The following is a 12,317-nucleotide window of genomic DNA, read 5'->3' on the forward strand; positions in this document are numbered from 1 at the left end:
AGACAACTTCCTCGTGTCCAGTCTCGGGGAGGTGGTCAACCGCCAGAAGCCCTCCAAGTTCCCCTTCTGTGACATCTGCAAGCTGGTCAACCGCAAGCACCGCGAGGCCACGTCCAAATGCCTGGACTGCAACAAGCTGCTGTGCAAAGCCTGCGTGGACCAGCACAAAGTCACCAAGGTCACCAAGGACCACAGCCTCTTCGACGTGGAGATCGAGAAGGACATAGAGTGCAAGGAACACCAGGACGAGTTCGTGCGCTTCTACTGCGAGCCGTGCGAGACCTGCATCTGCGTGCTGTGCACCTTCAACGAGCACAAGGACCACGAGGTGACCCAGTTCTCAGAGGCCGTGTCCAAGTACAAGGAGGACATCCAGACCCTGCTGACCGCCTGCAAGGACAAGACGGACATCTACGACACGCAGCTGGACCTGCTGAACAAGTGCGAGACGGTGATAAAGGCTGCGGAGCAACGCGTCCATGACGTGGCCATCCAGTTCATCGCGGACATCCGCAGCCGCGAGAAGCAGCTGATCGACGACCTGCACGAACTGTATGGCAAGGAGGTCATGGAGTACGTCAACCGCAAGGGCGAGATGCAGAACAACCTGGACTCGCTGAAGAGCACGTGCAACCTGACGGAGCTGGTCCTCAAGGGCAAGGACATCGAGCTGCTGCTCCTCAAGAAGCAGGTCCAAGACAAGCTGAGCGGTCTGGCCACCATGACCTTGACGGACCTGCCGCTGACCGTGCACAAGCACATCCACTTCTCGCCCGGCGCCATGGAGCTGGGAGAGCTGCTGGACTCGGACAATCCGCAGAAACCTGTCTCGCAGCAACAGAAGCGGCTTGTCGGCCCTCAGACGTCGCTCCCAGCAGGCACAGGGGGAGCGGTTAACGGCGTCCACATCCGCACGCGGGAGACGCAGACGGACATGAGCGCGCAGAAAAGCTCCCGCATGGTGTCCCGCTACATCCAGACTCTGCCTATGCAACGCGAGGAGGAAGGTGAGGAAGAAGGAGGAGGAATAGGAGGAGGAGAGAGAGGGGGGTATTGGGGGAGAAGTAACAGGCACACGGTGGCGACAGGTACGGACACATTGTACACTGAGGAGAAGGCTGTCAACACACGCTCCCGCAGCCTTCAGGTCAGTCAGTCCCAAGACACCGACACCACCGTCACCTCCACGGCCGACGACAGCCACAACACTACCAACGGAGACCCAACGTCTTCCCCGAGCTCCAGGCGGGCTCGCCGTCGTCGTGAACGACCGGTGCGGGCGCCGGTGGAGGTGTCGGTACGCCCCACCACCGCCTACAAACCCACCAGCAACAGCGCAGCGACCGTGGTACCGGGCCCCGATGGGTACGGGCCGGTTCTGACTTATAGCAGCAGTATAGAGGAGACCCACTATAGTAGCCCTACTGAAGTGCCTTCTCCTTCCTTCTCCTCGAGGAGGTTCCGTAGGGAGCGTACCCCCTCGCCTAACTAACCCCACTTTCCCCTATAACATATCGGCAGAATCCGCGTATATGGAGAACCACTAGAGCAACGTTGAAGTCTCTTCTTTTTCATGGACAGTATACCGAGAAGGTTTCGTAAAAAGCGACCCCGTTCGCCTAATTGACCACACTTTCCCCTATTTCTAACATATCGGCAGAATCCCAGAGGGTATGGGTACTGAACCATGCGTGAAGGGGAGTTAGTGATGTTGAAGTCTCTTCTTCTTCTGGACGCTTCGTCAAGAACATTTCGTGGAGTGCACATAACCCCTTGCCTAACTAGCCCCACTCCCTTCTATGATCAGATGGACAGAATGTCGTGTATAGGGATAATAGGAGAGAGCCGCTCTGACGTTCAGTCAGAAAGTTTCGTGGGGAGCGTACTCCCTAGACTACTTCACGCCACCTTCCCTTGTCTAGTCTGCCTGCTATTTTGCATAAACGGTACTAAATAATCTTAAGGGGATATATAGCGGATATTGGTTTTGTATCCTAAAGGGAACTAAGGACCACTGGGAGAACGAATAAACCAAGTGCCTTCTTGTACTTTTCATAGGGACCGTACCTCATGTCCTTACTCAGCCTTGATCTACCCTCCATTACTACTCTGTCCAACATTACAGTAATAGGGCCAACCAGTACGGCATAAACTAGTGGGAATATTAGATACTGCCCGTGTTACTGGTTTTGTGTATTCAAGGCGATCACGACTTCAGTAAAGCAGAAGTAACGTCTCCTTCCAGCGCATCGACAAGGTTTCAGTCGCGACTAGCAGAATCCCGAGCCGTAGGCTACCTTCAGACTTGTTACGAAATGGGAGATAACCACTGTATGTAAATATGTGCCTTCTTCTCTATTCTCACCGAGAAGGATTTGCAGGGCGTACACCTCTTCGCCTGAGTAGAACCCCACGTTTCTCTATCTCTTTCTAACGTCTAATTTTGTAAGTGTGGGCGCCTGAGGTGAACCACTAAAGCGTGGTGTTTAGAGGAACCTGTCACCGCTGAATCCCCTTCTTCAAGAGACGATTTCACAGAAGGCATACCTCCTAATTGACTCTCCCCCCCCCCCCCCCCCCCGCATTTAAGCCATTAGTTATACGTAAGGGCATTGGGCAAAGTTTCCACAGCCTGGGCGTACAACGACGAATCATTAAATGACAGGACAAAAGAAAAAAAAAGCTCTCCGTTCCATACCCCAGTTTCCACATTACATCGTTCCTTCTTGCCAGTTCCTGTCCCGACACAATCGAGCAGTTCCCATCGCATACTTCTAGGACACACAAACTATAGGGCAGAAACATAGATAGGCCTACAGGCAGTGTACGATGGAAAAGATTATGAGTTGTGAAGTTATTTATCTCCTTCTAGATTCTTGGTAAGGGACTTTCCTTTTGTTTGCCTCTCTTACTCGCTTTCTGGTATAAACCAAGACCAAGCGTATTGACAGGACTGAGTGGCATACATCATACGAGAACTACACCCCAGCGAAGATCTGTAGTCTCTTTTCCTTCCAGATCCGGGAATTTGGCATCTTTGGTCTTGTACCCTCTAGTGCTGTTCAACGACACAGAGCAAGACTGCAAGAATCTCATCAGTAGGGCCTACCTCAGTGTTGATAGTTGTGTCGCAGCGGTTTCCCTATCTCTCTTTCTTTGCATAGATCCGTTCTAAATTTCCCTTTTCTTTTCTACTTTTATTTTATCTGGACATTTTTCTGACATTTTATTTGGTGCAAGCCACTTTGCTTGTTCCTTCTTGTAGTCCTTTCTTCTCTCTGTTCACCATAATGTGTAACTCTTCTCTCGGCATTTACGAGAACACAAAATGCACGCGACGGCGCTTAAAAAGGAAACTATCGTTACATTCTGCAACTTTGTGACGGTTGAAAACCCCGCACTGACCAACTTCCTAAAACGTTCCCATGATCCTGTTTTTGTGTTTTCTTATCTTTTGTTGTAGAGAGCGTAGCACTTCCCCGGAGATATTTCTTCCGCCGTGCTTCAGTAGACGAATGAGAACAGAACTCCAATTAAACTTCTGATAGCAGCTTTGATTTTGATGGTCATCCTTCGTGAGTATTTTGAGGATGGTCTTCCAAGTCCTCCAACGAGCTTTTTTCTCCCAACCCTAGGTCCCCACTCCTTCCCCATCGTACTCGCATACCCCACCCCCCCCTCCCTTTCGTTGTTCGCCTGAAGGCCTTGAACTAACAAGAGGTTATGCACTACTCAGCCTGTCCTGGCTCCAATGTACAGATCGTGGCGTTGACCTAACTCTTTGACCTTGATGGGTGTTCCACGAGTCCTTCTCAACTGTCCACCTCGTTCGTAAAGGCCTTCTACTAACCTGTCCAGATTGCATTGTCCAAATCATGGCGGTGACCTAATTCTTTAGATTTGATTGGCGTTCCAAGGATCCTTTTCGATTGCCTGAATTCTGGAATGTCCCCAAAATACTGGAACAGTTTATGCTTAAACACTGAATTATTGTGGAATGTCCCAAGAATGCTAGGTCTGGTACATTTTATGCGCAACACTGAGTTGGGGGTTGTCCCAAGAATGTACACTGTATTTGTTACCCCTATACTGGGTTTCCTTAATCTTGAATAACAGAGGAGTGTCAGTATTGCAGTTTTGTTTATCGTCCCTTCTAAACTCTTGATCGTCACAGATCTCTGTTGCAACCCCTTATCCCCCCTCCCCCCCCCTCTCTCTCTCTCTCTCTCTCTCTCTCTCTCTCTCTCTCTCTCTCTCTCTCTCTCTCTCTCTCGCTCATCCTCCGGTTAATCTTGACAGTTCTACCGTACTATACTCTCTTTTGACAGACTGTGTAACATAAGGCCAGTATCTTGACACCCAATTCATTAAAACAAATGAGTGCCACTTAATCCAGCGATGCCCTTCTGTCACTTTTTCCCCACAGACCTATTTCGTAATTGCTGTGCATTTCAGTGTGAGTGTTTCTCCCAAGTTCTCTGCCGCCCTTTTGAAACTAACGGGTGTTTTTCGTAGGTTTTATTTTGCGTTGGTGGAAATCAAATTACCTCCAAAATAAAACTTGTTACATTACATTGATTTATTGCCCTTTAGAAAATGGTTCAATAATTGTTGATTCCTTTTGATCCAATTTGTGGCCGTTGTGAGTCCTTTTCGCAGAGTGCGTTCATCTTATTTCGACTTGTGCAACTTTATACACACGCTTATTACTCGGCCAAAGCGTTCGGCTTCATGAGGTTGTGATGAAAGATAAACGATGAAAATTGACCTCATGTGCGAGAGACAGATAATTTGCGTTGATAATGAATTACAACGTCTTAGCGTCCTCAAGAAGAGGATGGCGATCGATGTATGATTATTATGATGGTCCCTCAAGGAAATAAAACATAAACGGGGTTAGTCCACCAAAAAAAATAGTCTGTTTACAGTATCCCGACCTGCCCTATTTTTTCGCGCGACCATAGACTTTTTTTTGGCATTTGGGGAAAAAAACCAAAAAAACCCAAAAAAAACCCAAGTCTTTGTTTTTTGGCAAAATAACTTAAAAATATGTTTTTTGGGAGAAAAAAAATATCCCGACCTACCGACCCTATTTGTTGGGGCCTATGTTACCGTAAATAGACTTTTTTTTTGTTTTGGCAACACAGTTATCAATAATAACTGATAATAATGACTGCATCGTCGTCTTTGAGGAGAGATTTCGAAAACGAAGACACTGAATGAAAACCGGAACATTTTTCGAAAGGATTAAATTATAGTTTATATTAAACTCCGTAGTTCAATTTTAGCTATTGTTCACTGGATTCTGCGATCGTGTTTTCTGGAATGCAGATGGAGTGGACTGTGTTGTCATTTGTTTTAATTTTGTTTGATCCTTTTGCAGTGTTGTGCGGTGCTTTAAAGCACATGATGATTATCTTCTCTTGGTCTCGTCTCTTTCAGAAGTGTATTGCAGTGGCATGGACGAAATGTAACGTACATCTTTCTCTGTACAGTGACGGTAGTCGAGTGTTTGAAACATATCACATGCTTCATTCATTATTTGGTTTTGATGATTGATGAGTTTGCTTTTTGCTCCATTGCTTGAAACGACCAGGCCTTAAGACCAATGACGAACATTGACGTGTTTTGGGTGTCTTTTTTTGCGTGTAATTAGCAATCACTTGGTTGGTTTTGTCTTTCTTCATCTTTTGTTTAGTTTTGTCGTCTGCTGACATGATGTAACGAAACAGGTGGTTTTTACCATTCTTCTTGTCACACATTTTCTAATCAGTTTTCATTTGAAGGACGAGAGAACTATGGGATCATTAGCATGAATCACACGCTGCTCCTGCACAATATCCATTTTGAAACTTGTTGTTTATAACTTTTTTTTAAAGAGAGAACGTTTCGAGTCAAATGTTGCTGATCAGTGAAATCCAATCCTGATATCAGAACTGATTTTGCTGGAAAACTGAACACATGGTGAATGTTTATTTTTAGTCAGAAATCGATATTTCATATATTTGAATTTTAACTTCTAGGTTTATTTAACTGTGCATTGTGGAAATTATTTACAGGTATGAAAGGACAATATTCTCTTACGGGAATACTGGCCCTGGGTTAAGTAATGTTCGCCTCACTCCTTCGTCTTGAATCAATAGGGGGGGGGAGGGGGGGGGGGGGGAGGGGGGGGAGGGCAAGGAACACTCAGCACAAATTAATGCACAGTCAGACATATCAGACACATTATGGACTTTTAGATTTGTACATCAATTTGAGAGAATAATTGTCTTGACAGTGTGGTACAAATCGAGATCCTACTGAATCTCACAATAGAATGTCGGTCGAAGTACGAATAAAATGGTGTGTTGCTTCGCAAGATTTCTTTTGACGATCAGTCACGTTTTTATTTTACCTATTTCTGTTTCGACCAATACATTTCAATCAACTGTTGCAACGGTCCGCGGGGAACAACATTATTTGTAACATTTTTGTCCAAAAGGGAATAATCATCTTAAATGTTATCAGTCTCTAGCCCATCACATCTGTAGAGCTCTGTGTTGTGTGCAATGATGGTTAAAATCTTTCACTGCGTAATACTTTTGTATTGGTTGTCGTGTTTACAACTGTCTCACCATCTCACATTCTGTGTGTTGCATTTCTCATCCTGTAGATTACCCATTTTGATGTGACGTGTCACCTAATGACGTAATCATTGGTATTATGCATTGCACGTGCTACATGACATAGAGAACACCCGCATGACCTCATTGTGAAACGTGTGCCCGTTTTAATACATTTGTGTAAAAAATCTACAAACACAAATTTCTCGGCACGTTATTAGAAAAGTCAAAACACCTATTCAAAACGGAAGTGAAAAAAAGTTGTCAATTCAAGCTTTACCAATTTCTTAACTGTTGTATAACTGCTAAAAGGGACTAAGGAAGTCACATTCAGTATGACATTTTCAATAATTGTAAAAGTACAGGGGCTTTACTATCAACGGATGGCAGTTTCCTTATCTTGTTTCTTCAGTTTCAGCAATTTAGCCATCACTTGTCTTTTGCGAGAGAAAAAACACGTCAAATGCGAACTTTAGACTTTAAACTCAACTATAAGAGAAAGGAAGAAGAACGCATGTAAGCAAAAATAATAATGGACATTTATATAGCACTTCTCCACAGCTCGAAGCGCTTTACAAGTTCAATCAAAACACAACACGATATTTACAACTAATACAATTTGTCTCAAATTATTATTATTAAGCAAAAATAGGATAAAAGTGGTTTGTTTGACATCAAGAGGCACACTTCATCTGTTCCCACATCATGGCACAAGGGTTAACCCTTTCTGTCTCAGTAGTCGCTTTCACCCTCTATAGTTTCTCTTCTTGTTTCAGTTTCTCGTACTCCTCAAGGCACCAGTAACCCACCTGTGTTGTCGGCGAGGCTCGTGAAATGACGTCACCACTCACCCGGATGATGCTTGCCGAGAAGCAAAACTTAAAGCTGAACAACACCTCAGTTTTAACAAAGTAGAGATAACCTAAAGCGTGCATTTTGACAACATGATTAACGGAAATGAAAAAAAATTGTGCACAGTCATGGAATCGAAATGTCACGATTAATGAAATGGCATGTGACGTTTAAATACAAATCCTAATTTTCTTAAGGACATAACGATGTCTAACTGCTAGAGTTTTGTTTGTGTATTTCCTCTTAGTTCCTTTACTGTCATTTACCTCTTTTACTATTTCAAGTGTTGTGCACTTAGTCAAACGTTTATTTTACTGTTTTGAAAAAGATTATAGTAGTGTTTAAGTTATTGGTTAATATAATGCTGCTTTTGTTGGCTGTCTTTGGCATTGTTCAAACATTAAATAATATATTTTTAAAGCAGCTGAATGTATCAATGTATTTAAAAAAAATATGTTCCGCTGGAAATTTAGTTAAAAAAATCGATATGTGCGACAAGCGGCAGGCTTAGGCTTAATTTAGTACCAGCTGTAAATAGCAGATATTGTGCACTTATAAAGCTTCATAAAGCTTGTTAGCTGGGAGGTATTCTGCATCATTGGAAAGGAAACTTTTCGATCTTTTTACCACGGGAAAACCAGAAGTGTGACTATTTTTTTTATTTTTTTTATTTTTTTTTTAAACGTTACTTTTAAATGTGTCAAAAATTCACTGGGATGTTGCGCAGAACATTCCACTCAAATTTTGAAAGGACTGAATAAGGGAGATAAGTGGTCTCGACTATGGATGTCGTCATTATGGTTCTTTTCTGGACATTCCATGCGATTTTATGACTCAGATTTAAGAGGCAGGAAAACAAATCAACAACAAACATTTGTTCGTTTTTCTTTCTTTCTTTGCAGTATCAATTGCAATTAGGACAGTGCAAAACATCCAACATTCGGATGAAGAATTGCAAGACCCCGAGGGTTCATTCTCTTAAAGTGGGACATTTAGGGCAGAACTAAACTACCGGGCAGCATTAATTAACTGCTGAAATAAAGAGCATGCAATTATTTGTGAACAATATGTTTAACGTAGACGTGTGTCTGTGTATAGTAGTCAATATGTTTTAACCCTCACAGCGTACACACTGAATTTACCTGTACGTACCGTATGCGTAAGAAAGACTTTCTCCGTAGAATACCCATCTGCTAGTCAAAGAAGAGCAGCAACCCGTCTTTTGTTTAAAACTGTTTTAGTTCACAGCAGAAGCAAATGGTTTAGATCAATGTGTAGAAACTAAATTAAACAGAATCTTCGAACGGTGGCTACACATTTTAATCCGCGGTAAGAGAGTACCAACTTTTGGTGGTGTTATCTTGGTTAAATCTTTGAATACGAACCCGTGTCTTCGCTAGTGTGCTACGGGTTAGTACTTTGCCTTTTTTTGTGAAGTGCAGTGGAAAAGAAAAGCATGTGACTAGTGTCAGTTGTACTGTAAAACATATCGACTGGTTTGCTGGGTTCTTTGATGTGTGTATATAGGTGTGTGATGCATTTTACCTCTAGTGATGAGATTGGAACCACCGACTCCTGGGATTTGGCTGTGATGTAGATATGCGGGAGGATCCTTTGCCAGTGATGCTACCCCTTGGTTTGAAATCATGTGTGCGGCGGGAAATAGTAAACCGGATGTGACGTTTCGCCTCTGGACCAATGAGTGTCGAGTGCCTCCCTCTGTCGTTATTTCCGTCCGTTGCGTCATTTTGTACCATGTTACATTATGCAAGATTGTGATTTCGTTTCTTTGTAAATAGACATTCATCGCAACTTATAGTACGCATATATTTAGATTTTGGAATCGTTTTTCCCTCATTGCCTTTTTTTAATCAAAAATGTTTAAAGGATACGACATTTTGTCATTGGGAGTGTCAAAAACATGAAAATTGAGAAGTCAAAAGTCCACCTGTGACTTCGCTTACCTAGTAAAGTAAAGGAAACATACGAAATTGTTTTGTCGAAAAGTCCAGCTGTGATTCGCCTGTTTTGCTTTCCTGGTGAAAGAAACATAGGTAACTGTTTTGTCGAAGAATCCAGCCGTGATTCGCCCCTTTTGCTTACTTAGTAAAGGAGACATACGAAATTGTTTTGTTAAAAAATGTCAGCTGTAAAGTGTAATTTGCCTGTGTTGCTTATCTGCATTCGTGTGTGTACTGTAAGTAAGGACTTGAAATGTTAATTATGAATGCTTATTTTTTTTCTCTCCATTTTTTACAATCAATGCGAGCTTGCCAAGTAAGCTGACGCTTTCAACGCCAGTGCGCAGAGGAATATGTATGTAGGTTTGTTAATACAGTGTATGTTTACTCTTACTAGTTGTGGCTGAATACCTTTCAGTCGCCATGCACACAGGACAGTCGCTTGTCAAAAATGTATTGTGAAACAGAAGGGAAATTTATTGTGATAAGATCGTGGCTGTCGACGATGTTACTTTCGTCTGCTTCGCCTTCTGTTTCTCGGTTCTTATAACGTCTTTGCCGTGCCTTGCCCAGGTATTCTTCAGTCTGGACATAAGCCTACCTTTAAAATGATGGAACTCATGTTGGAGGTGACATGAAAACCCTGGACGTCATAAAAATATACGACATCCTTTGATTTTTAGGAAATTATTATTATTGTATTTTTTTTTAAAGATGGAACGTAGCATTCTGTCATTGCTGATGTTCTTCAGTTTGGACATGCTTGCGAATTGTTGGGGCTGGTATCCTCGGGAACTTGCTTTTGTGAAGGACGGCACATGGGATGGAAGATGTGTGTCCAGCGAAAACTACTATCATAACCCAAGAAACGTCTTTCTTCAAGAAAGAATTTTTTGACGATTTTGGACCAGAAATTGCACAAGTGCTTGTTTTTATCCAGTCGATGTCCATCCCCAAGAAAACAATATTCGTTTCTTTTGTGAAGATGGCTTTCGGGTTTGAACACTTTTTAGTACTTTAGAAGTAGATCGTTTTACGTTTGTTTGCTTTTTTGTGTGTATCCTAGGTAATGGTACGTGTATTTCACCTTGAGTATATTCCATACTGAGATGCTGGTTGAAGGTTTATGATAACGAAACTGCGGTAGCCAATCGCTAATGTGTGCTTTGTTTGTGACTGGCATATCAGTGTAGCTGACAGGCAAAAGACATGAAAATGAGAAGAAATGCTTGAATATTAGATGTACACGTACATATACTTCCTTTTTTTGGTCACGACTTTCTTCATTTGAAGGTGTACATCTGTTATAATCTGAAGAAGTTTCCTATTTCAAATCTTATCAATACTGTACATTCTAATGTACATACAATGTGTTTATCTTTCTATGGACTATGCAACGGTCGCTCACAAATTAAGAGCTACTTTTGACATGAATTATAAATGTCTACACAGTTTAACCAATTATCAAAATATCCTGTAATCATGTGTAATTGTTTTTACTCTCCTTATATGAAATATCTTACAGTCCGTACAAGAAAAAAAACACACACTGTAAACAGGTCGTTTAAATTAAATTGTTTGCTATGAGGGAATACATTTACTTTTAATGTACGCAACGATTATCAAATTGCCAAACATTAACATCTTCTGATATAAATTCTTAAAGATTAACTGCAGGAATACTTACGTTTTCTCTACTGCCTTACCGTGCATAGCAGCGATGGTTTAAATCGTGATGGTCAACTGGTGCTAAATGGACTTGTTTTAGTATCATCACAAGCTTTCACTTATATGCCTGGATTTTTGTTCTACTTCTTTTGTTACTGTTAGTTCTCTTGAAGCTTACTTGTTTGATTTGGACTTGCTGATATCAGCTTTATGTTTCTTTTCGTTTTTTAATTAGACTAAGTTCCCCCCGCGGGTTAGGGGGGAGTCCCATATTGGTTGGGACGAGAAAGAATTTACCCGATGCTCCCCAGCATGTCGTAAGAGGCGACTAACGGATTCTGTTTCTCCTTTTACCCTTGTTAAGTGTTTCTTGTATAGAATATAATCAATTTTTGTAAAGATTTTAGTCAAGCAGTATGTAAGAAATGTTAAGTCCTTTGTACTGGAAACTTGCATTCTCCCAGTAAGGTAATATATTGTACTACGTTGCAAGCCCCTGGAGCAAATTTTTGATTAGTGCTTTTGTGAACAAGAAACAATGGACATTAAGTGGCTCTATCCCATCTTCCCCCATCGCGATATAACCTTCGTGGTTGAAAATGACGTTAAACACCAAATAAAGAAAGGAAGGAAAGAAAGAATTAGACTAAGTGCAATAGTAATATCATGTTTGTGAGTGCTTATACAGCAGTTCGTTTTATTGGTCGGCTTTTGTGCAATAAATACATATTACTGAATTCTGACATTGTTGAAGAGAGGACAAGTCTTTTGGCATCAAGTGAATAAAACTATGTTGCTAAATTTGTGCTTTCCGTTATGAAACTCCCCTATTTAAGAATTGTGTTTACGGCGAACGCAAGAAGAAGAAGAAGAAGAATTGTGTTTAAATGACGGACGAGGCAGATTTTTTTGAAGAGCGAGTCCATCTACAAACATGACTTTTTTTTCGAAGATGTCCGAACTTCTGATGATCCTTGCCCTTACTTTTTTTTCCAGTCAGCACGATTTCTTTTTCATTCATTTCTTTTTCACCTTTTTGAGGTATTGTTATTGTCCTCTTGTCAAGACAAATATAAATACAAATTAACTTCAATTGTCAATATTGAAAGAAGGGAAAATGTCTTTTCCAATTGGTGTTTTGAGAACAGGATCTGATGGTGTATTTCAAACGGAGTTTAGTAAAGCAGAAGGCTATCTTGTGTGTGTGTATGCATGTGTGTGTGCGTGTGTG

General features: G+C 41.9%; 1 protein-coding gene across 1 annotated transcript in view; it reads left to right on the top strand.

Annotated features, from left to right (window-relative positions):
• The window catches only part of LOC138975585 (E3 ubiquitin-protein ligase TRIM56-like), a 64,353-nt gene extending 52,072 nt beyond the window's left edge, over window positions 1–12,281 (top strand). Inside the window, exons 2-4 of the mRNA XM_070348310.1 lie at window positions 1–1,365; window positions 3,464–3,575; window positions 7,382–12,281. The exon at window positions 1–1,365 is cut by the window's left edge and continues 321 nt beyond it. Of these exons, the coding sequence (XP_070204411.1) occupies window positions 1–1,365; window positions 3,464–3,545 (1,447 nt within the window). The 3' untranslated portion in view covers window positions 3,546–3,575; window positions 7,382–12,281. The remainder of the gene's footprint in view (window positions 1,366–3,463; window positions 3,576–7,381) is intronic.
• The last annotated feature ends 36 nt before the right edge of the window (window positions 12,282–12,317 follow it).

Source organism: Littorina saxatilis, linkage group LG9 (assembly GCF_037325665.1).
Source record: "Littorina saxatilis isolate snail1 linkage group LG9, US_GU_Lsax_2.0, whole genome shotgun sequence".
Classification (NCBI taxonomy): Eukaryota; Metazoa; Mollusca; class Gastropoda; order Littorinimorpha; family Littorinidae; genus Littorina; species Littorina saxatilis.